The sequence below is a fragment of the Oryctolagus cuniculus genome, chromosome 6, assembly GCF_964237555.1.
Source record: "Oryctolagus cuniculus chromosome 6, mOryCun1.1, whole genome shotgun sequence".
Classification (NCBI taxonomy): domain Eukaryota; kingdom Metazoa; phylum Chordata; class Mammalia; order Lagomorpha; family Leporidae; genus Oryctolagus; species Oryctolagus cuniculus.
In genome coordinates this window covers 20,524,075-20,550,817 of record NC_091437.1, presented here as the reverse complement: position 1 = coordinate 20,550,817, position 26,743 = coordinate 20,524,075, and the positions used below count along the sequence as shown (strand labels likewise).

The window sequence follows — 26,743 nt, the reverse complement described above, 5'->3', positions numbered from 1 at the left end:
GCGGCAACATCAGGGCGTGTCTATCCCCAACGTGAATGGTGCCCTTGATGGCCTCCCTCCCCAGCCTGCCGGCCAGCCTCTAAATCTCTGGATCATCCTAGCAGCCCGTGGCTTCCTGAAGTGCCCCAAGGAGCAGGCCTCTTGAGCAGTGTTGAAAGTTCTGTTGAGACATCCCTGTCCCATCTCTGCTAATGAGCAGGAAGGAGGGGCTACCCCAGCCCCTTGGGTCTCCAGCCTGGCCTAGCCTGGTGCTTTGCCAGAAGTCCACTGCCTGCAGATCAGGCCTTGAATTCAACATTTAGTTCTGGGTGTAAGTGAGGGGAGTGAGGGAGGCAGGTGAGCATGAGGCACAGGACGCAAGCAGGTGACATTTCAGGCCCTAAAGCACTGCACCTGTGCAGCAGATCACCTGCCTCTTATCCCAAGCTGCTGGGGGCCTCCTGGTGGGCTTTGAGTGTCCACAGGATAGAGATCCCTGAAGCTGCATCCACCTGCCCAGAACTCTGAGGGTGACGAGGACAAAGGCCAGGGGCTTGGCAGTGCAGCCTGCGTGTCTGGAACTGCTGGCTTGTGCTGTTTCTTGGGGAGTGACCCTTAAGATCCCAACTAACTAATCTTCTTGTTTTTCCCCCAGGGAACCCAAAAGGTGCGATGCTCACCCATGGGAACGTGGTGGCTGATTTCTCTGGCTTTCTGAAAGTGACAGAGGTGAATAAAGTCAACTGACCAGTTGCAGGTGTCTCCAGGGGAGACCCTCAAGCCTCAGGGGGCATTTTCTTTGTTTTTTTGTGTTTGTTTTTCTGATATAATCTGGGCAGTCATTCACAGGCTGGAGTTTCTGTTCTTATGAAAGCAGCCCCACTTTTATAGCCATTTTTATCCCAAACACTAAAATGATCCCTATCTGATAATGTGCTAAGACCTAAGACCCCAGCAAGAAAAGCATGTAAACCCATTTTTTTTTTCCATTTTTGACTTGGAAAATTGTGGTTTTGTTGTGTACTCTTTACTTAGAAAGTAATCCTTATTACCTCATTTTTCAAGTCAGCCAGGGTTTAATTCATTCATTTTGTGTTTAAGGACTACTAGGGTCTGAGAAACAACGGCAACTGGTAATTTATAAGGCTGTCCTTAAAGGTAAATCTAAAGTCAAAAAAGCTTGATCTCTTGGCCTGACAAAAGCATGTTAGTGTTTTATAACCAGCTAAGAAAGGAGGGCCTTTCCCACACGTGAGTATTTCCTGCGGTTTCCCTCGGGAAGGAATGAACCTCCTCAGGAGAGCGGGGCTTTTCCTGCACCCTGGAGAGGCTCTCTCACCCTCCTGCCCCATGGCCTGTGGAGTGCGTGCCCCCACGTTAAGTTTCTTGGCAGCAACCTGTGGGGAATGATTGGTGGCTGAGCCAAGGTTAAGAGCCCTGGGCCAGGCTCCCAGGGTTCATCCAGACTGGTCCAGAACCAGTCCAGGAGAGTGAAGTCCTCTGCAAAAGGGTGGCCACGGGGAAGTCCAGCCCAGGGAGAGCCCCCAAAGGTGCAGGGCCCTGCCAGGCAGGAGGAGCCCCTGAGGTATGGGCCGGGCCCTCCCTGTGCTAATGGAACACAGGGGACCCCTGCTCTGCTTTCCCCTCTAAGGTCCTGGTTGTAGACGGTGACCTGGGAAGCCAGGTTCAACCATCTTTCTTTTCTTTTTATTTATTTTTTTAATATTTATTTATTTCCTCAAAAGGCAGAATTTAAAGAGAGAGGGAGAGAGAGAGAGAGAGAGAGCAAACGCTCACATTCGCTGGTTCACTCCCCAAGTGGCCCCAACAGCTGGAGCTGGGCTGATCCTGGAGCTTCTTCTAGGTCTTCCACATGGGTGTCAGGGGCCTGAGGACTTGGGCCATCCTCTGCTGCTTTCCCAGGCGCATTAGCAGGTGCTAGTTTGGAAGGGGAGCAGCACCCGTATGGGATGCCGGCATGGCAGGCGGCAGCCTTTCCCACGACGTCACGATGCTGGCCTCTCATCTATCTTTTTAGAGCTTGGCCTTGTATCCTTTTTCCAGGGCTTGTACACCAGCTGCATCTGACATAGACTTAAGGTCTCTGAGCCCCTTTCCCTGGAAGAAGGACTAGAAAGTGCTCACAAACCAAGGCTCCCTGAATCCCCAGTGGCCAGGGAGACTGGAGCGATAGGGTCTAGAGCAGACCCTGCAGTGGTGGGGAGGAAGAGAGAGCAGGGCGGGCATCAGTGACTGCAGGTGAGGTGCAGGTCCTCTCGACAGACTTCCTGCAGAGCTGGCTCTGCTGGTTTATGTGTGCTTCATTTGGCTCTTTGCTTCTGCAGATAACCTAGACCCACTGGCACTGCGACCTAACACTCCGCTTCCTATGCTGCCCTGTCTCTCTCTCGGTCTCTTCTTTCTGTACCTTTCCTCCCTCCCTCTCCCTCTCCCAACCTCTCCCTTCTTCCCTTTCTCCTCCTCTCCTCTTCTCTCCTCTCATGTCCTCTCTCTTCTTTCGCATCTCTCCTTTTCTTTTTGATATCTCTCTCTCTCTCTCTCTCTCTCTCTCTCCTTGCCCCCATTCCCCTCTCCCCTCTTCCCATCTGCCCCTTCAGGACCGTTTTCTCTTTATTGTTTTATGACTCTCTCGTTGTCTTCCTGTCAGTGTTTCTTTCCTTTCTGTCTCCCATGCCCGTCACCTGCAGAAAGTGATCTTTCCGAGACAGGACGATGTGCTCATCTCCTTCCTGCCTCTGGCTCACATGTTTGAGAGAGTGATCCAGGTAAGCCGCCCACCTGGCTGACTGGGACTTGCCTGGGCTCCCTGTGTTTTCTTACAGAGTCAGTGGGCTCCCACTTGTGCGGATGTGCACTTTTCCTATTTGCCTTTAGCACACATGTTTGAGCGAATGGTGCAGGTAAGGCCCTGGCATCAGGGAGGCACAGTCTGTGCCTAGAACCCGTAACCCTAGCTCGGTGTCACCTGTCATGGGTGGCCTGAAGTAGGTCTAAACTGCCTGTCCTCAAAAGGTAATGCAGAGGGGTCAGAGGACCTTGGCCACCCCAGCTAACAGCAGGTGCTCAGAGCCCAGTGCAGCCTTACAGAAGTGCTTTGCTGTCAAGCTTGGGACAGGACAGCTCCATTCATGGCTAAAGCACTTCTTTTCCTTTCCTTTCGTAACTCACCAGCTCCTAACCAAGAAAGCAAAGCAGTCAAGTGGAGGAGTCCAACTGTCATGGTTCCTCGGCCATCGAGGGGGCTGGTGTTACATGGAGCCTGAAACAGGCCTTGTGTCAGGGTACAAAGAGAGTTGGATGAGAATCCATGTACAACTGTGGGGACAGAGAATTCTCCATGCTTGTGTCACTTGAGGAGCTAGCCTATGAATAAGCTGTGGCTGTAAGCCTTTCCCATTTTGCCTTGAGGAGAGATCCACTTCACAGACCTGGAATGGAGGGTCAGCAGTGCCCCTAAACTAGTTTTGTGACCCTGGGCAAGTCATTTTACTTCCCTCAGCTTTGCATTCCTTGCCTGTAAAATAGGATGAGGAATCCCACCTCCCTTATAGGATTGCTAGGAGCATTAAAGAAAGGAGCACATATACAGTCCCTAATGTGACCCTAGTCTCATTAGGAAGCCTTGGCTTCCCACAGACCTGCCTACAGGCAGCTGTAGTAGTATCTCCAGTGCCTATGTGGATGGCACACCCAGAGTTGGTGAACTGTCCCTGGGGAAGCCCTTGGACTCCCTAAGACCCAGAGTGATATGTTAAGAGGATACAATTTGTGTCAGAGACTGTGTCACCAGGGTGGCCCATGCCCAGGGCCTGGGAATGAGTGGGGGCAGGTGTCAGTGAAAATGGCCACTGTGGTATCTCCCTAGGGCTCAGGACTCCACCCTGTCTCCCGTATCATCTCCCTAAGTAGGACATCCTGGGAAGATGGGGACCATGGTCGCCTCTGATAGCTGCCTTCTGTGTCTCATGGCAGCAGCCGACACTGGGTCAGGGGCCTGGGATGCCCTCCACGTAGGCTAGAACTTTAGATAGCTCTGGACTGTAGCTGGCAGCGACTGCCCTAAGGGACTCCTGTCCTGTCTTCTCCCTCTAGTCTGTTGTCTACTGCCATGGAGGGCGTGTCGGCTTCTTCCAGGGAGATATCCGCCTCCTCTCGGATGACATGAAGGCTCTCTGCCCCACCATCTTCCCAGTAGTGCCACGACTGCTGAACCGGATGTACGACAAGGTGAGCCCTGCAGTTCTCTGGCCAGGCTGAGGGACTGCCTAGCTGCTGTGGTTTCTGCTTGCCTCTCCCTCACCTCCAGGAAGTTACTTCCTCTCTTGTATCCCCCGACTCTTTCTCCTGCTCCCTTCTCTCATTTCTTCCTACTTTTCAAAACACTGATTAGGGAGATTGTCTTTCAGGAATGTCCATCTGCATATAACACGCCTGGACCTTGGCACTGTTAACTTTGGGCCCGCTGTCCCCTGCTTGGGGACCTCCTGCAGGGGCATGGTGGAGTGTGGTTTTTCTGAAAGACAGGCTGGGCCTTCTTCCAGGGATGGGGTGGCTGAGGGGGTGCGTTGAGGTCAGGCCCTGGGGCTGACAATATCTCCACCTGTCTCGCTCAGATCTTCAGCCAGGCGGACGGCCCGATAAAGCGCTGGCTCCTGGAGTTTGCAGCCAAGCGCAAGCAGGCTGAGGTCCGGAGTGGGATCGTCAGGAATGACAGTATCTGGGATGAGCTCTTCTTTAAAAAGATCCAGGTAGGAAAATGAACAAGTGATCCCAGAGGGACACCTGTGTCCAGTGAGTGACCTCTCAGGAGAACCGGAGAGGCTCACCCCCTTGCAGTAATACCCTGTGATCCTTGGTGACATGTTATGTGTGCCAAAGGCAGCTGGTAAAAAGGGCCCTCTGAAAAGGTGCCACAGCTCACTAGGCTAATCCTTCGCCTGCGGCACTGGCATCCCGGGTTCTAGTCCCAGTTGGGGCGCCAGATTCTGTTCCAGTTGCTCCTCTTCCAGTCCAGCTCTCTGCTGTGGCCCAGGAAGGCAGTGGAGGATGGCCCTAGTGGTTGGGCCCTGCACTCGCATGGGAGACCAGGAGGAAGCACCTGGCTCCTGGCTTCAAATCGGCGCAGCACACCAGCCATAGTGGCCATTTGAGGGGGTGAACCAATGGAGGGAAGACCTTCTCTCTCTCTCTCTCTCTCTCTCTCACTGTCTAACTCTGCTTGTCCAAAAAAAAAAAAAGTTCCTTGAGCTCCTCAGGCATCAGGTGGCTTTGGCCTTGTTGGTCAGATCAGTGCTTCAGTTAGACTAAAGGTCCCTTTCACCCCTCCCTGTAACCCTAGCCATGGTGGCTTCCTGGCAGCACCAGGTTCTAGCCAAGTGGCTGTGAATCTTCTTTTCTACGCCATTTTTCTATCCCTTCAACCTCTTGCGAACCAGGTTGATCATGAATTACTCATGTCTGTGTTTCCACTAAAGTTTTCAAGCTCCTCATGACCCACAGAATCTGTAGTTAATTGATGGCATTATTCATTTTTTCTTCTTGCTCCTCTATTTTTAGCTATGAAAATTAATATTTAAACTCTCTTGGCTCAACTTACAGAAACAAAGTGTTTCAAATGTTCTTTGTGCTCTGCACAGCATAGTAAATAAAGGATGGTATTGATTTGTTTACAAAATAAGACAATAGTGTTAAAATGGAAGTTGGAAGAAATTGTCCTAAGTAATTGCTTTGGGTGCTTGTGAATGATGGGAGAGTGAAGCAGTAGCTGTTTATTTCAAGGAAGCAAGAACCCTTTTGTCTGAATGTCAAACAGATGAATGGTAGTTTTCTTGAAAAAGCTGGTCATTATTATGGAGTGAGTGCCTGAGCAGGTTGGGTTTATCATTTGGAAGAGGAAGAAATTTCCTGAGCTCCTGTGTCCTCTCTGATCCAGTTAGGGCCCAGTTGATGAGGGTTGACCTTGGATGGGACCAGAATGGGCTGGATGCCATCTCAGGCCTCATACTTAGGCAAGTGCCTCTCTCTCCCCACAGGCCAGCCTTGGTGGGTGTGTGCGGATGATTGTTACTGGAGCAGCCCCCGCGTCGCCAACAGTCCTGGGATTCCTCCGGGCCGCTCTGGGCTGCCAGGTATTGACACTGTGTGACCTTCCCTGGGAGCAGTGGGGATGTGTTAGGGCAGGGAAATTATTACACCGTCTCATGTACAGAGAAAGATTCTGGGGGCAAGATTTCTGTGGGATATAAGCTCCCTCCTGTGAGGGAAAGCCAGTGAAAGCCAGGGTGTCCTTGCCACATTCTGGAGAGCCTGGGTGTGTCCACTCTGGGAAATCACTTTACCTTGGCCCTGGCAAATCTTCAGCAGAGGCTAAAGGGGTCAGATAACCTATATATGGGTCATCAGTGTTCTGGAAAACCCCTGCTACACCTGTTTACCAGCCTGCAGAATTCAAGTCTTTCCTCTCCCAACCCATAAAAGGAGCACAAGGGAGGAAGTGAAAGCTCTTTTGTTTGTTGTTACTTGGTTCAGTAAGTTTTGACATCTCTCAGAGACTCATTCCTTCGTTTATCCATTCAGCTGACACTTATTAATTTCCTGCCTATGCCACATATTGGAACATGGTTGTGGGGTTTGGATTTTAAGTAAGATAGGCATATATGTTTCATGACTGTGCATACTTAAATTTTTATGCTTTATGACCCACTGAATTTCTTACACTGTCTTCCTGTCCCACACCAACATGGCCCAACTGATTTTCAGGAGTGTGGGAGGGGGGAATTTCTTAACAGAGACAAAAGTAAAGCATGGAGTGGATTTTTAAGTGTTTACATTTAATACTATCATCCAAATGAAATATAAAGTTATTGGTCAGATACCTTTACCCAGACTACACGATTTTATCTACTAAGTGTCTGTGGTAAAAAACAAACAAACAAACAAACAAACAAAAAAACTTCCCAGCAAATGTGGCAGTGCTTGTTGTCTGTGTTCAGCTTCATCTGAAGTCACCAAACCCCGAGGCACCTCCCCTCTCACCAGTGGCTCCATGGGAAGATAACTGGCTGGAAAGGGTAGCTGCTCAGCTAAGGGAGGGGTATCCACTGTGTGGTTTCCCTTGTTTTGTTTGAAGGTTTATGAAGGTTACGGCCAAACTGAGTGCACAGCTGGATGCACCTTCACCACACCTGGGGACTGGACCTCAGGTAGGATGGGCTGGAGATGTGGGAGTGGTTCACAGGTCACTGCCAGGTAAAAGCAGCAGGCTTAAAGCTCCCTTGTGGAAAGTAAATCTGCATGAACAGCAAAAGAAACAGAAGAAAAACATCAGTGGTGGTTATGTCTGGGTTGTGACATTATGGATCTATTGTTTTCTTTGTTGCTTTTGTGAGTGTTTCCCTGCTTCTTTTATAGATGAACAGAAGTATTTTTAAAAATAAAGCAAGAGGGCCGTGGCCACAGCACACTAGGCTAATCCTCCGCCTTACGGCGCCGGCACATGGGGTTCTAGTCCCAGTCGGGGTGCCGGATTCTGTCCCGGTTGCCCCTCTTCCAGGCCAGCTCTCTGCTGTGGCCAGGGAGTGCAGTGGAGGATGTCCCGAGTACTTGGGCCCTGCACCCCATGGGAGACCAGGATAAGTACCTGGCTCCTGCCACTGGATCAGCACGGTGCGCCGGCCATGGCGGCCATTGGAGGGTGAACCAACGGCAAAGGAAGACCTTTCTCTCTGTCTCTCTCTCTCACTGTCCACTCTGCCTGTCAAAAAAAAAAAAAAAAAAAAAAAAAATTAAAGCAAGAGAGAGAGAGAGAAACAATAGGTCACAAGAGTCAACTCCAGCTGTAAAAATGCCTATTTCAGAACATTGGATTTTGTAGATTTTAGATGCCAGAGTTTTGCTGCCAGTCACTTTAGAATTAAGGAAGCAGACTGTGAATTGGATGTGACATATAAGGGAGAACGAGGTTCATAGTGGCCTGAGCACTGTTTCTTAAAGTGTCATTTCAGAAGCCCTCTGGGAACTAGGACCTCTTGGGATATTAGTGTTGAGGAAGCAGTGGGAACCTCAGGAAGGAGCAGCTCCCATCGACACCCTCATTCTGAGAAGATGCGTCTTTCAGGGCAAGAGGGAGGCAAGTTTGTTATAGGCAGCCTGTGCATTGCTCGTCACCAAATTTATACCAGAGACAGGGAGAATCTAAAAACCAGACCACTCTGTGAAAGCCTGCAGGATCCCAGCTTTTCCATTGAGCCTGGGGCCACTCTTTATGCTCATGTTTGTTCAACTCTAAACTGGAAAAATTGGGATAAGCTACATTCTAAAGAAATACACTGCTTAGTGCGGTGCTGCTTTCAGAGTACCTTGAGACAGCATAAACATGGTAGGTACATTCTCAACTGAAATCAATTTGGCCAAGGATTGAAACTCTTTTCTGAGTTCTCTCTCTTTATACTCTAGCTGAAAGAGCCTATTTTGTATAAAGGAGAGAATTTCAAAAAGTTGATAGAAAATGGAATGAAAAGATAAGTTCGTACAAAAAATTTGAAATCTATAAATTTTTTTTGTAATATGCGTTTTACTATGAGCTTTTTGAGGACCCATAATAAATTATTCTATCACTTGCCAGTACCAAACTCCAGGTAACATCTCTGCAAGTCATCACTCCCTAATGTTTACCTTATCACTACTGTCATATTGACCAATAATTCTTGTGTATCCCCTTCCATTTGGATACTGTTTTGCTTCCCTCAGATGTCACCTTCTATGTTTTCCTATGTAAACTATTGAGGTTTTGCCTTTTTTACTCTTCTTTACCATGGATCCTTGCAAATGATACTGGGTATGCAAGGACAGATAACTCTTTATATCATTGTAAAGGGTTTGGCCACTTCTGTTTTAAGAGAGTGACAAAAATGTCCCAGTCTTATTGTTTATATATACCTGGCTCACTTTTCTTCAGGACCTTGGCCAGCACCTACTAAAAAAAACAGCCAAGTTGCCAGTGAATTATGTAATAACCACAATGACTAGAGAGAATGCCTTAGATGTAATTTTGTGGTTAGAGTACATAAAACAATTGGGGTTCTGTTTTTGGGGGTCAAGTTACCTTGTCTCGCTTTTCTGTTCCTTTGTTACCCAAGTGTAACAGCAAGATCACCTTGGTGCCCATGACAAATGTGGAATCTCATGCCTCGTTCCAGCCCACTAGATCAGAGTCTACAGTCTAACAATTTCCAGAAGATTCCTATGCACATTAACCAGCACTTTGATGACTAGAGGAAAAGCAATAATGTCCATAATTTCCCATGCTGGCCGGGGAAGGGGGGTGGGTATGGGGCCTGGAGCATCTTCAGTGCTGAGGCTGCTGTGACACTGACAGATGTCACCTTGCTTGGTGTCCTAGGGCACGTAGGGGCGCCTCTGCCCTGCAACCACATCAAACTTGTCGACGTTGAGGAACTGAACTACTGGACCTGCAAAGGAGAGGGCGAGGTAAATTTCAGGGTTTAGCCATTCGTGTCTGCGGATGCCACGTGTAGTGAATACAAGCAAGCAAGAAGACAGGGAGTGGAACTCTCTTCCTGTTACCTTGTATGTAAAGTCGTTTTTAAAAATCACTACTCAGGGCCGGCGCCGCGGCTCACTAGGCTAATGCTCCGCCTAGCGGCGCCGGCACACCGGGTTCTAGTCCCGGTCGGGGCGCCGGATTCTGTCCCGGTTGCCCCTCTTCCAGGCCAGCCCTCTGCTGTGGCCAGGGAGTGCAGTGGAGGATGGCCCAGGTGCTTGGGCCCTGCACCCCATGGGAGACCAGGAAAAGCACCTGGCTCCTGGCTCCTGCCATCGGATCAGCGCGGTGCGCCGGCCGCAGCGCGCCGGCCGCGGCGGCCATTGGAGGGTGAACCAACGGCAAAAGGAAGACCTTTCTCTCTGTCTCTCTCTCTCACTGTCCACTCTGCCTGTCAAAAAAAAAAAAAAAAAAAATCACTACTCAGTTTGACTCAGCTGAATTCAGCATCTCCTCTCCTGTTTATGAAGCAACCAACCAGCAAGGCTGGGACTCAGTTGATCTAAATCAGGATTTGAGAGTTCCCAAGATTTGAAATTCCATTTTTCCCCCTTAATGTGGCATAGCCTGCTGCTACTCCCAGCAAACGTAAGCCCAGCTGGGATGCTTGCTCATTCCATGGGAGTGAGTGTGAAACTGATGGCCTGAGAGTGCCTGGTGTTCATGCTGGCATGAGCCAACCCTCAGTATCTGTAATGAGACCACATTGAGGATCACAGAGCATCTCGTGGCCAAGGCCAGGGGGCCTCAGGGGAAGAAGGCAGAGTGGGGAGGAAATGGGGAAAGAAAAGTGCCACTTAGAGAAGACGAGAGACAGTGCAGACTTTTGGCAGCTGCTGCCTGTCCTCCATGTCCATCCCCACGGTGTCCCCAGCAGCCTTCCCAGTGGAAGGGAAATGTTCCCAGCCTACCCTCTGTGGGCCTGTCTGTGTCCCCCTTTGTTGCATCCCTTGTGCCATGGTTAAGAGGGTTAAGAGAAGCTGTGGCCTTTGTCCCTGCAGATATGTGTGAGAGGACCAAATGTATTCAAAGGCTACTTGAAAGATCAGAACAGGACGAAGGAGGCCCTGGATAGTGACGGCTGGCTTCACACTGGAGACATCGGCAAGTGGCTTCCGGTGCGTACACTGGGAACCGTGGAGCTCCAAATGTTTTGGCAGTGGTGGTGGAGGGGGGTGTATCTGGTCTGTCCCACTGAGGCAGGCACCTTCTCTGTGTCTTCCCAGTTTATCACTCAGGAATACCTTTTAACCTTTTTTTTTAAGACTTATTTATTTATTTGAAAGAGTTACAGAAAAAGGAAGAGAGAGATTTTCCATTCACTGGTTCACTCCCCAGACAGCCGTAACGGCCAGGGCTGGTCTAGGCCAAAGCCAGGAGCTGGGAGCTTCATCCAGTCTCCCATGTGGTTGGCAGGGGCCCAAGCATGTGGGCCATCTTCTATGCTTTCCCAAGCCACTAGTAGGGAGCTGGCATGGAAGTGGAATAGCCAGGACACAAACCAATGCCTATGTGGGATGTCGGCGTCATAAGTGGCGGTTAGCTGCTATGCCAGAGCACTGACCCCCACCTTTTGGGGTCGGGAGATTCTTCCGTATCTGGCCCCCAGAGCTTCCCTTCCTAGTGAGAGTGATGAGGAACCTGTTCAGGAGGGGACAGCATAGAGATGGACTCTCTATGCTTAGCAGTTTCCAGAAGGAGAACTGGTCGTGGGTGCGTCCCTCTGGGAATGGTGTGGACTCGGCCCCTAGCTGAGAGGTGGCACCAGGCAAAGGGAAAAGCTTGAAGCTGGGCAGCAGGATGCCCGAGTTCCTTCAGATCTTCCAGGAGCCCTGTAAAAACAGCTTCATCCTTCTCTTGGTGCCTCCTTGGCTCACTTATGGAAGACAGCGAGTCTCTATGGCAACTTTGGCTGTAGCCCCTGACTTTCATCCAAAACAAGTTTGCCTCCTTTTCTTCTTTTTAAGGTGGGGGTAGTAACGTTGTTACCTTCTGTAGTTACTGTGGTGAGGGACACCTGAGGTGATTCCTGCACAGCACGGAGCACAGTGCTTGGCATACTGGAGACGTTGGGTGGATGCTTTGGGCAGGGAAAGGCTGTGCCCCTGAATCCAAGAGCCCTCGCCTGGTGCAGCCCTCTCTGGGCACACTTGCTCTGCCTCTGGGGAGTTGCTGAGGTCTCAGGTGGACGTTTTGAGGGGCTGACGATTAGCCAGCACACAGGATGTTGAGCCCTTGCAGGGGCCCGTGAGCTGCTGAGCCATTGGCCCTGCTTGGATCTCTGTGTTTGGCCGTGAGAAACCCTTACACTTATGGCAGCCACGTAAGTGTCCTCGGCTTGTGCACTCAGCCAGGGACTCGGCTCAGGGAAGATATATCTTTAGTTCTCAATCCATCATGATAGACATGGCAGGGAGAGCATACTCACCAGAGGTGAGGCTGGGGAGAACAGACAGACAGGCGGGAGGGGAGAGGGAGCAGGACTCTCGGGGCATGGTAATGGCACGTACTGAAGAGAGACCCTAGAGGTGTGAAACAAGCTATACCAAGGGAATATTCCTGCAGATGTCAGGGAGAGTGGCCCGAGAGGCCAGGTGGCCTTGGATACTTACAGAGGTTGGGTTGTCCCATCAGCCCGGGAAGCCCTTCCCTGCCCTGCAGGTCATTTCATATTATTTTTCTCAAAGTGGGCCCTTAAAGCTGGACACCCTGCTGCTAATTCCCATACCTGGAATGAAACCATCCAGCATGCATAGGCTTGTGAGAAGCAAATGAATTAATTCACATAAGCTGGCACAGAGACCAGAGCATACAGCAGGAAGGCATCTGTGGGAGGCAGTTTTTAGCATTATCATTACTCTTAAATCATTGTCAAGGTTTAATGACAATTGTTACTGCAGCCATGAGCTATTTGTCCTTTCTGCATTTCTCATGGAAAGTGAACTGTGCCTTCCTGGCTGTATTAGTCCGCTGTTTATCACTTCAACTGAAACACCTGAGAGGAGCTTCTTGGGAAGGAAGACTTCTTTGAGCTTACAGTCTAGAGGTTACAGTTCAGGACCAGGTGGTTCCATAGTCTGGTGCCCAATGGTGCCGGTCAGAAGGGAGGTGAGCCAGGAAGCGGAGAACAGCTCGACCAAACTTGAACTCAAATAATCAACCCTCTTGTGAGAACCATCCTCTGATGTCACGCCCCCAGTGACCCAAAACCCTTCCCCGAGACCCACCTCTCAGCCGCTGTCATTAGGTCAAGCAGCCACCCTTAATCTATCAACCATTAGCATTGAAGTTTAAACAGCTGCATGAGTTAGGGGGCGGCAGGGCCCACTCCACCCATAACACTAGCATAAAGTCAGCTTAACCATGATTTTTTTTTGGGGGGGGCGGACAGGCAGAGTGGATAGTGACAGAGAGACAGAGAGAAAGGTCTTCCTTTGCCGTTGGTTCACCCTCCAATGGCCACTGGTGCGCTGCAGCTGGCGCAGCACGCTGATCCGAAGCCAGGAGCCAGGTGTTTCTCCTGGTCTCCCATGGGGTGCAGGGCCCAAGCACTTGGGCCATCCTCCACTGCCTTCCCCGGGCCACAGCAGAGAGCTGGCCTGGAAGAGGGGCAACTGGGAAAGAATCCGGTGCCCCGACCGGGACTAGAACCCGGTGTGCCGACGCCGCTAGGTGGAGGATTAGCCTATTGAGCTGCGGCGCCGGCCGATGTTATTTTTTTAAAAAATTGCTTGTACAAAGTTGTGTTTGGCTTGACATTTATATTCGTAATAAGTTGGTGTCTGGTTTCCATTTTATGTACAACTCCATTATGGTGTTGGGGTCATTTCATTGGTTTTTTTTTTTTTTTTTTTTGACAGGCAGAGTGGACAGTGAGAGAGAGAGAGAGAAAGGTCTTCCTTTGCCGTTGATTCACCCTCCAGCTGCGGCCGGCGCACCGCGCTGATCCAATGGCAGGAGCCAGGTACTTATCCTGGTCTCCCATGGGGTGCAGGGCCCAAGCACCTGGGCCATCCTCCACTGCACTCCCTGGCCACAGCAGAGAGCTGGCCTGGAAGAGGGGCAACCGGGACAGAATCCAGCGCCCCGACCGGGACTAAAACCCGGTGTGCCGGCGCCGTAAGGCAGAGGATTAGCCTAGTGAGCCATGGCGCCAGCCGGGGTCATTTCATTGAATGAATTGTTGAGGTTCTTTTTTTGTCTATGTTCCAGAATAGCATGTATAATATTGAACAGCCCATCTTTAAAAGTTAAGTAGAAATTGTCTACAAAGGCATATGCATATTAATTGTTTTTTGAATAGTGTTGGAGAAATTAAAGAATAGTATGGTCTCCTGATATAGAAAGACTTGCATTCAAATCTTGGTTCCCCTACCTCCTAGCTAACCTCTCTGATTATTGGTTTCCTCATCTGTGAAGTGGAGGTGACAACACCTAGCTTACAGAGTGACATGAGAATGAAAGAAGCTGGTGTTGGGGAAGTGCCTTATGTCCAGCCTGGGTTTTGAGTAAAATAGGGCCTGCTTGCTTTCCTCTTTGAGAGAAATTTCTCTGGCTCTGCTGGGCCCCACAGGTGGAGTGGGGACAGAGTGTAGACAGCATCTGGTGAGGAAGTGGTCCTGCTGGAAGGAGCAGCTGGTGGTGAGGGATTGCTAAGGACCCACGAGCCTGGCAGGCGGCAGCACCGTCTCCGGGCGTGGGGCTGGGGGTCTGGCACATGCTGGAGGAGGGCCATGATGAGTTTGCTCTGAGGTGCGTTGCATCCTGCTGGACAGCCCATCTGGGCTTTGAAGCCTTCTGAGGGTCGTTAGATGCTGGGTTTGAAGCCCAGGGAAGAGGTCTGACTGGAAGCTCAGGCATGGGAGTGGCCAATGAAGAGGGCCAGGAAAGAGCAAGGCACAGGGAGAGCAGAGAGAGGAACTTACCTGATCACTTGGAAACTCAGGACGATTGAGGGGAGTCAGGGAGGTGCACAGGAGCCCTGGAGGGCCAGAGCTCCTGGTGCCACCTGTGCTGTATGTGGGGAGCTGGAGAGACTGTTCTAGGGATGAGGACAGCAGCTGGGATGAGAAAACTCAGTGCGGTCTAGGGGAGTGAATCTGAAGATGCTGTTGAGGACACCTCTGCTCTGAGGGAGGGGTGAGGACACCCTGACAGGCATGCATAGGAGAGGGTGGCAGAGTGGGACAGGGCTCACTGCAGAGAGGAAGGAGCAGGGGGCACTTAGGGCCCAGCTTGGGTGTCATCAACCCTTGGTGTTGGCGGGCTCTCTCCAGCTGCACAGCAGCTATATAAGATGGGGAAGCAGAAGAGGGCAGAGTCTGCAGGGTGGCGTGGGGCAGGGTTCAGGGTTGGAAGGGCTGCTTTCTTACAGAGCTATTCGTCTAACTCCACAGGAAGGAACTCTTAAAATTATTGACCGGAAAAAGCACATATTTAAACTTGCTCAGGGAGAATATGTTGCACCCGAGAAGATTGAGAACATCTACATCCGAAGTGAGCCTGTGGCACAGGTCTATGTCCATGGGGACAGCTTAAAGGTGAGGCCCTACGCTTCAACCCTCCGCCCATAGTGGGCCTGCTGGGAAATCAGATTGAACACTTCTCTCCAGTCAGACAGTACGAGTGTCCTGTGTGTCTTAAACCTTGGGAGAAATTTCGATTACTTACAGTCTGGTCCAGTAATACATTTCCTGAACATCCCCACTACTTGTAACCTGTGCTCTATCTCCTTCCAAGGAGGTTTCTGAGCTAACATACTAAAGAAAGATTCAATGTTTCTACTGTTTTAATTTTTAAATATGCAAGTTAACTTCACAGGTAAATGTGTGCAGCATTCCAAATGATGGCACCAGTAATAATTCAGCTTATTAGTAATAAATTATTTGGAGGGGTTTATACTTATTTTGTTTTCAGCATCGTTTAGATTTGATGTCAGCAAGATCACGGGCATGCTCTATTACATCAAAGATATCAAATACATTCTACACTATCATTGCACTTAGATAAAATTGACTCCCTTTTTTGAAGAAAATGCTTTAAAAAATAAAGTGGATGTATAGATATCTTCACGAATGAGGATCATGTTGGTGAAACAATTTCAAAATGGTCTGGGAATCCTGAGAAACGTGTTTACCGTAGACTCTGAATCCTAGAGTGCTGCTTCAGCATCTTAAAGATGTGCTGATAAGGTTCCTATAAGCATCAGAGATGCCTGGCACATTAACCTCACTTATTCTTAATGCCCTTGAACATTTTCTTTTTCCCTTAAAATTTAGGGGAATATATCAGAACATGAATAGTCACAAGGATGTGTGATACATTGCTGGAAATGTTTCATAACGTATGAGCAAGTGTTTTGTAAGCAAATATTTATTTTTAGAAAAGGGTGGAGCCTGTGAATACTGGGAGGTTATTTTTAATGCTGGGCCACAAATAGCCACTTGAAAAGCTTTTGTCGTGACCGTGTTTTCCCTTTGGTGGGCGTTGCAGGCCTTTTTGGTGGGCGTTGTTGTGCCTGACCCTGAGGTGATGCCCACTTGGGCCCAGAAGAGGGGGATTGAAGGGACCTATACACAGCTCTGCATAAATAAGGTTGGTATCTTGGGGCTGCTTCCTGAAAGCCTACTGAACGTTTCAGGACAGTGTGTAATGAGATGCAGGCCAGTGAAATTCAAAAACACAGGGAATTTCTGATATAACTTTATACATAGTAGGAATTGTGAGCCAGAGACTTGTCACTTTTGTTGTTGTTGAAGATACCCAGATTTCTTCTTTTAAAAAAAGTTTATTTATTTGAAAGACTGAGTTACAGAGAGAGACAGAGAAACAGAGAGATCTTCCATCCACTGGTTCACTCCCCAAATGACCACAACAGCCAGGGTTGTGCCAGGCCGAAGCCAGGAGCCTAGAGCTTCTTCCAGATCTGCTACGTGGGTGCAGGGGCCCAAGCACTTGTGCCATCCTCTGCTGCTTTCCTCAGTGCATTAGCAGGGAGCTGGATCAGAAGTGGAGCAGTTGGGTCTCAAACCAGCACCCATATAGGATGCTGGCATCACAGGCCATTGCTTAATCCACTACGCCACAGCGCCAGCCCCAAGACCCATGTTTCTTCTTAGAAAGTTTAGTAAGTGGGGCTGGCGCCGCGGCTCACTAGGCTAATCCTCCGCCTAGCGGCGCCGGCACACCGGGTTCTAGTCCCGGTCGGGGCGCCGGATTCTGTCCCGGTTGCCCCTCTTCCAGGCCAGCCCTCTGCTGTGGCCAAGGAGTGCAGTGAAGGATGGCCCAGGTGCTTGGGCCCTGCACCCCATGGGAGACCAGGAAAAGCACCTGGCTCCTGGCTCCTGCCATCGGATCAGTGCAGTGCGCCGGCCGCAGCGCACCGGCTGCGGTGGCCATTGGAGGGTGAACCAACGGCAAAGGAAGACCTTTCTCTCTGTCTCTCTCACTGTCCACTCTGCCTGTCCGGAAAAAAAAAAAAAAAAAAAAAAAAAAGAAAGTTTAGTAAGTGATTGGGTTTTAGAACCAGGAGACATCACAGAAAGTTTTTCTACTCCAGGAAAGGAGTTGACTTGCCCAGGGCCACATAGCTGGTTGACAGCAGAGTCACAGTAGACCCAAGTGTTTTGGTGGTTCTGGCCAGGCTCTAGTCCACCAAATGTGCGATGGATTTGGGATCTACTGGCCTGGGAAAGATGGTCATGGACTTGAAAAGTACCACCCATCTTCCTGCTGAGCACTCTATCCCTTCACACCTTCCTGAAGCCTCATGGCCTCACGGGGTCCGCTGGAAGACCATGGCTGTGCGGTGCTTAGACTCAGCCCCTTCTCTGCAGCAGCCGTACATCCCACCTCTCCCACCAGGCCTTGGGCTCAGCTGGGAGCGCCTGGACTTACCAGATTGGCAAAGAACCGCTTAGAAACATTTGAGTCGTCCCTTAGCCCATTCATTCTAACACTGGCCTGGTGAGAGGTGGTGACTGGCACGTTGCCAGGGAGTTCTGGGCTTACTTTGGGGAGCAGGTGTGGGGGATGGGAGCCACAGGGGAGCCCCTGTCAGCAAAAGGCTCATTGTACTTTCCTCAAAGTGTGTTGTTTGCCCTACCTGCATTTTGAAATGTGTGCTTATCTTGTAATTTTCCTCCTGTGGTTCAATTCAGGAACTGAAGAAAGCCATTTTGGAAGATTTGGTGAGGTTAGGAAAAGAAAGTGGACTCCATTCTTTTGAACAGGTAACTGTTACCTTCCCCATACTTGTTACAGCCCTTTAGACAGTGATGAAAGTGAATTGTGCATGCAGTGGCCTCAGCTTACGCCCCTGAGGCCCGTTTGCAGCTGAGCCCCCAGCAGCTTGCCTTCTGAACCAAAATAGGCCATTGGACAAGCAACACGACGCTCCTCGTCCTTGTGCTCACAAATGCGCCTGGGTTGAAATGCTGGCCTCGAGGTCTCCGTAGACCATGTGTTTGTAGTCCATTTCTCAAGCTGCCTGTGGCACTAAAGACCAGGGTCCTGGTTTCTTTTTAATCTTACAGGGCTGCAGGGGACTAGCTTACTTGCTAGGAGGACATGAGAAAGCTTGGGCTCCTTCCTCAGGCCAGGGGTCCATCAGTCCAGAGTGTCCCTTACAGACAGGCAGAGATGTGCTGGGAGGGGACACGGCAGCACTGGGGCTTTGTAATGGAGTTCATGTGCAGGTGCATCCTCATGTACACTGCCCCTGCAGCCTCCACAGCCAGAACTTGGCAGAGGGAAAATTCTTGGAGCAGAAAAACATTAATGTACTGATTTTCCTTTTGTCTTCCTTTTAAAAGAATTGTTCTGGATAAAATAAAAACTTCATTCAAATAATTGTCTTTTACAGAATAAAAACATCATCAAAATAACTGTTCTAAAATTTTTCCCTAAATACAGTGTTAGGGGTCTGTAAGGTTTTTGAGTATTTAATGCTTTTTAAAGGCTTATTTATTTTAAAGGCAGAGTTACAGAGAGAAATAGAGGCAGAGACAGAAAGAGAGATCTTCCATCCACTAGTTCACTCCCCAAATGACCACAATGACTGGAGTTAGGCTGATCCGAAGCTGGGGGCCAGGAACTTCTTCTGGGTCCAAGGACGTGGGCCGTCCTCTGCTGCTTTCCCAAGTGCATTAGCAGGGAGCTGGATTGGGAGTGGAGCAGCTGGGACTCAAACCAGCACCCATATGTGATGCGGGTGCTGCAGGAGACGGCTTTACCCACTATGCCGCAGCACTGGCCTCGAAGATTTTAAATTTTTACATGCTTATTTGATGATAACCTAAGAACATTTAAAAAACCAGTTTTAAATATAAAATGCTTGCAGTGCTTTTATTTGAAATTTAAAAAACATATTTTCACAGATTAAAATTTTAATTTCTGAAGTTTCACATTGAGGAAATTTAAACACCTCAGCTTCTAAGAACACCTCAGGTTTTTCTTTGGAAATGCATCTTTGTATTGATGTAGTTTGAGAAACACTGCTTTTCCCTCATTTGTCAGTACTTTTTAGGACACCTAAGTCCTGGATAAACAGACCTGTATTTTAAAAAATTGTAAAGCCTGAGGTACTTGGACAGATTATATTTATCTTTCTGAATGAAAGTTCTGTTTTGGAGTAATAATTATTTAAATTTCCAGACTTACTAGAACTGACCTCATTTCCCTTCCTTATTGGGGAGTTGTGGAAGTGGATCCAACATGATCTTGTTGTCCAAGAGTGACAAATGAGTGTTCCCAGGCCCATTGGTTCTGGGCTCCCTTTGAAGGGCAAGGCACTGCATAGACCAGGGACAAGCTTGTGCCTGTGCGCATCCTTGTGCGTTCATGGCACCTGCACGCCCCCTGCTGGTGGTGGGATGTATGACCTGCCCCAGGATCCTAACAGATTTCTTTTGGCAAAAAAAAAAAGAGCTCTTAAAATGATGCTTAAACCAGACCTTTGGTTAAGTTTCCAGTGTCCTCTGCTTAGAGCTTTTCCTGAGAGAAAATGTGTTCTTGACTTTCCACGTGCCTTAAGCAGAGTTTCTGCTCTAATCTGTCCTCACCATGGTGACCTCAAATACAAGGAAGTCATGTGGCATCCCAGAAGCCTTCAGTTTTATTGCCAGAGCTGTCACCTCTTGGTTTTCTCTGCTCCCATTCTGTTTGTTAGTCTGTGGTATCCTCACCCCCATGGCCAGTGTCTGCCCTCAGCTGATCCCAGGCGAGTAAAAACCAGCTCCTGCCTGTGTAGAGTAGGCCCCCAGCTGTGACCCACAGCGCAACATAAATTATTTCAGCTAATCCATAACCCAGTGTCAGCTTGTTCTTTTCCCTCTCCCTTTGAAATACATGGTCATTTAAGGCTTAACCGTAACTAAACATAAACACACAAATAAATAATCCAAACTCAAAATTTAATTCAACAAAAGCTTTAAGGATTCAAACTTACTGAGCTAGGTCAATCTGGATTAAAATTTGAATTAGAAGACAAAATGGATGTACTGTAATATAATTTTGAGAAATATACAATTCCTAGGACTAGGCCAACCATTATTAAATGTATGGAAGTTTTTGGAAGATATAATGAATAGATGGAAAGCATTTATAATAATTATATCAATAATTAAAATAGGTGGCCGGCGCCGCGGCTCACTAGGCTAATCCTCCGCCTAGCGGCGCCGGCACACCGGGTTCTAGTCCCGGTCGGGGCGCCGGATTCTGTCCCGGTTGCCCCTCTTCCAGGCCAGCTCTCTGCTGTGGCCAGGGAGTGCAGTGGAGGATGGCCCAGGTGCTTGGGCCCTGCACCCCATGAGAGACCAGGAAAAGCACCTGGCTCCTGGCTCCTGCCATCGGATCAGCGCGGTGCGCCGACCGCGGCGGCCATTGGAGGGTGAACCAACGGCAAAGGAAGACCTTTCTCTCTGTCTCTCTCTCTCACTGTCCACTCTGCCTGTCAAAAAAAAAAAAAAAAAAAAAAAAAAAATTAAAAAAAAAAAAAATAGGTGACTGGGAAATGTATGAGCATATTAAGCAATATTCTTGATATTTATGTTTCACATTATAAAAAAGTTTGTAAAATCAATATGAAGTAAACCAGATAGAGTTTTAAATTTGTTAGCTTTTTAAATTATATGAAAGTCTTTACTAAAAACAATTTATTATATTTACTCTCATTGTAATGAATTCTTACCTAACAAATTTGGCTTTAAATGAAAATGAATTGATCATTCCCCGTGTCCTGTTTTTCCTTATGTTATCTCTTCTGCCCAACTGAATTATTCACTCCGTAATTATTATCTACAAGCAGTATTGTGTTACAGTGTTTCATTGAGTTACATCCTTGAAAAATGAAAATACTATTCTTCAAAATTATAAAGAGTTCATGCTTTTATGAGTTGGTATAAATTAGCACTTTTCAGATATTTTATTCCAGTGTAATATTTAAATGTTACGATAATTATGAATTTGCCAAAAAAATTAAAAAGCCTAAAGAATCTCTTGTCAGTGTTAAGAGTATAGTTTCAGGAAGCTTATTTCTTTGCTTATTAAAAACTAGAAAACCTGTTTCATGGTATGTTTGGCATAAAGAGAGAATAAGGATTCTCATACTTTTTTTAAAAAAAAGCTCACAATAGGACAATTTGGTTTTAAAAGAAATATATGTAATAATTATAGAAAATGCTGAAGTATTTTATTGTTGATTCACTTCTGAAAAAAAAAACTGCTATGGATTTGTGGCCCACAGTTAAGGTCATTGTGAAACAACTGCTTTGACTCATTTTTGTCTACTTCCTGACTAGACTTGTGGCCACTCAAGCAGGACATACAGATATATTCATGGGAATTTGACAGCCCCGTGGCTGATGGTCAGACTGGAGCAGGGACTGACAGCCTGCTGTGCTGACCTGCTTCCCCAGGGGACCGAAGCGGGAGCCAAGTGCAGGCTGCCTTATTGTGTGGCCTGCAAGGCTCTGGTAGCTGACAGCCTCTTCTGAGGCAGAGCTACCTTACAGACACCAGCAGGAGCTCCAGGCACCCACTAGCCTGTATGTCTGCTACAGGGGTCTGGGCTGACCAGTGTTCAGAATCCACTGTTGAGGCGGCTTTTGCCTCCTCAGTTCGTAATAATTTCTTTTCTGTTCTGTTAACCATCTGGATAGCATTGTGTAACTCTCCCTGCAAAACTCATCTTCCCGGTACTGTATTTTTGTAGCTTCTCCTTGTCACTGCTGCATTTTCAAAGGTGTTCACCCCAAGTTGCTAAACTGAATGGGAACTCTTGTCCCAGCTACACAGTGGTCTCCACATGCTGTTGGGAATGCAGATGAGCAGAAACCCATGCTGTATGGACACTGTAGAAATTAACTTGGCATCTGCATCTGCGTTTAAAAATTATATTGTTAATTTCACTAACAAAAGAAGATAGACAGATGGTTTGCCCTTACATCAGTGGTACTTTTTTTTTTTTTAAGTTTATTTTATTTACTTGAAAGGCAGAGTTACAGACAGAGAGGGAAGGACAGAGAGAAAAACAGAACCAAGAGTGGGAGAGACAGAGAGAAAGAGATCTTCTATCTGCTGGCTCACTCCCCCAAATTGCTGGAGCTGGGCCAGGCTGGAGCCCAAGCCCGGAACTCCACAAGGTCTCCCACATGTGTGGCAGCTATCCAGACGCTGGAGCTGTCTTCTGCTGTTTCCTCCAGGCGCATTGGCAGGGAGCTGCATTAGAAGTGGAGCAGACTGCAGCTTACCTTGCTACGCCACATCTCCGTCCCACAGTGATATTATTTCTATCAGAAGAGAACTTTAAAAAAATAATAACAGCAAAAACAAAGCTAAGAAAATTAGAAGTTTCTCATTTTGATGGCAAACATGAGTGAATACTATGTTAAATCACTGTGTTTATGATTAAATTTGACTTAGATTCTGTTGTTTTCTTCAAGATAATTAATTTTGCCATCAATCAGAGTTCCAAGTACTTAGGCCATTATCTCCTATCTCCCAGGCTCCTTTACAAGAAGCTAGATTGGAAACTGAGTAGCCAGGACTCAAAACTGGACACATCGATTTGAGATACAGGTGTCTCAAGCAGCGGCTTAACCCACTGCATCACAATAGCAGCCCCTTTCACATTTTTAAATTACAAATATGGGTTTAAAATTCCAGAATTTGTTAGAATTTTTATTAAAACTTTTTGTTCAACAACCATTAGAAGTATGAACTGTTTTAGAGGTCTTATCTGTGAATCAAGTTCTTGATGTGAAAAATCAGTGAATGTAATGTAGAGATTCCTGAGCAAAGAACTGTCATCTCCATATATCCACCCAGCAGGATAATAGGCTGCTAGCATCACAGCTTTTGGAAGCAGTCGTTGACGTACTTAATTTTTGCAGTGATGTACACACGTTGGTTTCTGACCATCCAGTTATTTCTGGATTCTGTTCATTGATTTTTATAAACAGTTCTCATGTGACAGTAGCAGTAGCACCTGACAGTCACCTCTCATTCTGCCAATTTTTTTATTTTTATTTATTTTTTTAAAGATTTATTTTATTTATTTGAAAGACAATTTCGGAGAGAGGTAGAGACAGAGAGAGAGGTCTTCCATCCTCTGGTTCACTCCCCAGATGGCCACAACAGCCGGAGCTGCCTCGATAGGAAGCCAGGAGCCAGGAACTTCTTCCATGTCTCCCATGCGGGCGCAGGGGCCCAAGGACTTGGGACATCTTCCACTGCTTTCCCAGGCCACAGCAGAGAACTGGATCGGAAGAGGAACAGCCGGGACTAGAACCGGCCATATGGGATGCCAGTGCTTCAGGCCAGGGCTTTAGCCCGCAGCACCACAGTGCCTGCCCCTTATTTTTATTTTCTAAAGATTTTATTTATTTATTTGAGAGGTAGAGTTACAGACAGTGAGAAAGAGAGACAGACAAAAAGTTCTTCCACCTACTGGTTCATTCCTCAAATGGCCGCTACAGCTGGCACTGAGCAGATCTGAAGCCAGGAGCCAGGAGCTTCTTCCAGGTCTCCCATGTGGGTATAGGGACCCAAGGACTTGGGCCATCTTCTGCTTCCCAGGCCATAGCAGAGAGCTGGCTTGGAAGAGAAGTATCTGGGACATGAACCAACTCCCATATGGGATGCCGACACCACAGGCAGAGGATTAACCTACTGCACCACAGCGCTGGCCCCCGACCTTTTATTTTCCAAGATTTATTTTTTATTTATTTGAAAGGCAGAGTTACAGATAGAGGAGGAGAGACAGAGATCTTCCATCTGCTGGTTCGCTCCCTACATGGCTGCAATGGCTGGGGCTAAGCAAGGCTGAAGGCAGAAGCCCAGAGCTGCTTCTGGATCTCCCACCTCAGTGCAGGGGCCCAAGTACTTGGGGCCATCTTCCGCTGCTTTCCCAGGCACATTAGCAGGGAGCTGGATGGGAAGTGAAGCGGCCAGCCCCTCTGCTGACTTTATAAGGCACATTCTGGTTCCTTTCTACTACACACATGGCTCTTCCTTTGTCTCAAGAACAGGTTGCTCCTCTACCCTCCAAACTAATTTATCCAAGGTCCAAAGACCACTCAGGTGTCTCAGAAGTATTTCACACTCTGGGTGAACGGCCTGATCTTCCCACCTCCCAGAAAGTTCTCTGCTCCTCCTCCAGTCTTGGACATTTTTATAGTGCCCAAGCAGAAACCTAGACCCATAATTATCTAACTTTCCTTACCTCTTACCCACACCAGTTGCTGCGTGCTGTCCTTACTACCCACAAGGTCCGTTTCCATCCCCACAGCTGTCTTCATTGCCACAGTCAGTACCCAGTTCTTCTGTTGATTTTCAGGCTTCTACCCATGCTCCTCTTCACTCCCTTCTTAACCAGTAATCCTTCCAAAGAGCCATACGGTTCTTTCTCACTGCATTAAAAACCATTTAAAGATTCACGTCTAAACTCTCTGTAGGCTTATCGATTCTTTATGTCTTAGCCACAGCCTGTGTCTCCAGCCCCATCTCTTTTGTTCCACATGCTTCAGCCTACAATGTTACTGTCCCACATATGCTTTGGCACTTTTTATTAAAAAGATTTATTTATTTATTTATTTGAAAGGCAGAGCAAGAGAGAGATGGAGGTGGAGGAGAGAGAAAGGGAGATAGAGAGAATCATCTATCCTCTGGTTCATTTCCCAACTGATTACTACGGTTGAGGCTGGGCCACTTTGAATCCAGGAGCCTGGAACTCCATCCAGGTCTCCCACGGGTACAGGGGCCCGAGGACTTGGGCCATCTCCTGCTGCTTTCCCATGTGCATTAGCAGGGAGCTGGATCAGAAGTGGAGCAACTTGGACTCAAATTTGTGTTCCTATAGGATGTCACAAGTGCTGGCTTAACCCACTGTGCCACAATACCAGTCCCACTTTGGCACATCTTACCTTTTCCTGAGCAACCCCCTCTCCTCAGTTCACATAGCAATACCCTTCTCCCTTGCTGTGTTTATCTGTCTAAAGACTACCTAATAGGGGCCGGCACTGTGGCATAGTGGGTAAAGCCGCTGTCTCAGTGCTGGCATCCCATATGGCACCAGTTTGAGTCCTGGCTGCTCCACTTCCTGTCCAGCTCTCTGCTATGGTCTAGGAAAGCAGTAGAAGATGGCCCAAGTCCTTGGGCCCCTGCACCCCTGTGGGAGACATGGAAGAATCTCCTGGCTCCTGGCTTCGGATCGGCATAGCTCTGGCTGTTTTGTGGCCGTTTGGGGAATGAACCAATGAATGAAAGACCTCTCTCTCTGCCTCTGCCTCTCTATAATTCTGCCTTTCAAATAAATAAATAAATATTTTTAAAAAGTAAAAATAAAGACTACTTAACAACTTCAACTCAGGCCACTCTTTTCACTGAGTCCTGCCCAAACCAAAGTTTGGTGGTATATAAAAATGCATTTAGTTCTAACAGGAACCTGACTCAGTGTCTGAAACACATTGGGTTGGATTCCCTGCTATGCTTGCATAAGAAGTCAAAAGATAGGTGGGTCAAGGTAGGTGCAGGTCTTCAACAACCTAGGCTCCTATGTTTCTGATCCATATTCTCAGTGTGCTGGCTTAGCAGCCCCTTGTCACAACAAAACTGCTGCAGCTTGGGCACTCACTGTCCAAGGAAAGAAAAGGGAGATGAGTGGAGAGAGCTGTGTTTGGGTCTTCTGTTAGGAAAGCAAAAACCTCCCCTTCTCCCTAACCAGAAATGGATCTCATGGCAAACCCACAGCTGCGGGGAGGGGGCAGTGATGGGGGCAGGGTTGTCATGATTGATGTGGACCATTTGGCTCTAAACCAAATTAGGGTCCTGTTAGCATGCAAGTAGGAAGTGGGTGATGGGTAAGTAACTGACTGCCTGCCACAGGAAGCACTGTCTCCCCTTGTCTCTGTAGCCATCATACCACAGCATCTCTCATTTGCCTGTAGGTTCTTTGTGGGCAGGTTCCTCTTTGCATCTCTGCTGCCTACCACAGTACTTGACACAGTGGTTGCTCAATAAATATCAGAAGGGGTTGTATATTTGTATTTAATGCATCTGCTTTGGATGCATTTAAAAGTCCCTATTACACTGATTCACAATCCTGCTGTGGTGTATTATCTCAACAAAGTCTTTGAATTTGGTCCTAGTTGTTAGTTCTTATTGGAGATAGTATTACTCCAGGGTTAAGCCCAAGCCCAGACTATGAACTTCTTAGAGAACTGACACTGATCCTTTCTGTTGGAGCCCGGAAGGGGAAGAGCTGTCTGGGCTCTCCCAGGTCACTGTTTTCTTTGGTCCCCATTTAATGTTGCAAAGAGACTTTGTATGAAGTGGCCTCATGCAAATAGGCAATGTGACAAGCGAGTCTCATCCCTCCACGGCCCACCAATAGATTTGATACAATGCGTGGCGGACATTTTTAAAAGCTAGGAGTCAACATTTCCTCCCAAGGCTTTATGGCTCTCTTATGAAAGGCACCACTGTCTCCGAGTAGCCATGGAAAGCAGAATCCTGCAAGTCTGTGAGGCCGTCTCCCTCTCTACTCCATCTTGCCACTTTATCTGCCCGCTGTTCAGAACAGCTTCCCTGCCTTTGTCACTAATCCCTTCCCGCTGTGCTGTGAATTGGCCACATCCTTCAGATGCCTTGCTCTGCTTCATAACTGCTCAGAAACTGTCTTCC

The 26,743-nt window shown here is 48.1% G+C and overlaps 1 protein-coding gene across 16 annotated transcripts in view; it reads left to right on the top strand.

The window, feature by feature from the left end:
- Nucleotides 1–26,743, top strand: part of ACSL6 (acyl-CoA synthetase long chain family member 6) — a 62,903-nt gene that overhangs the window by 31,988 nt on the left and 4,172 nt on the right. For 7 of the 16 annotated variants that reach the window (XM_070075003.1, XM_070075005.1, XM_008254877.4 and 4 more), the window contains 11 exons: nt 635–708; nt 2,688–2,765; nt 4,093–4,227; nt 4,614–4,748; nt 6,033–6,128; nt 7,130–7,202; nt 9,401–9,489; nt 10,564–10,680; nt 14,959–15,102; nt 16,055–16,156; nt 17,722–17,793. In XM_070075003.1, the coding sequence (XP_069931104.1) occupies nt 635–708; nt 2,688–2,765; nt 4,093–4,227; nt 4,614–4,748; nt 6,033–6,128; nt 7,130–7,202; nt 9,401–9,489; nt 10,564–10,680; nt 14,959–15,102; nt 16,055–16,156; nt 17,722–17,793 (1,115 nt within the window). Of the gene's footprint in view, nt 1–634; nt 709–2,687; nt 2,766–2,822; nt 2,901–4,092; nt 4,228–4,613; nt 4,749–6,032; nt 6,129–7,129; nt 7,203–9,400; nt 9,490–10,563; nt 10,681–14,958; nt 15,103–16,054; nt 16,157–17,721; nt 17,794–26,743 lie in introns of all 16 variants that reach the window. The other 9 variants (XM_070075006.1, XM_070075007.1, XM_070075008.1 and 6 more) reach the window with 3 other exon arrangements.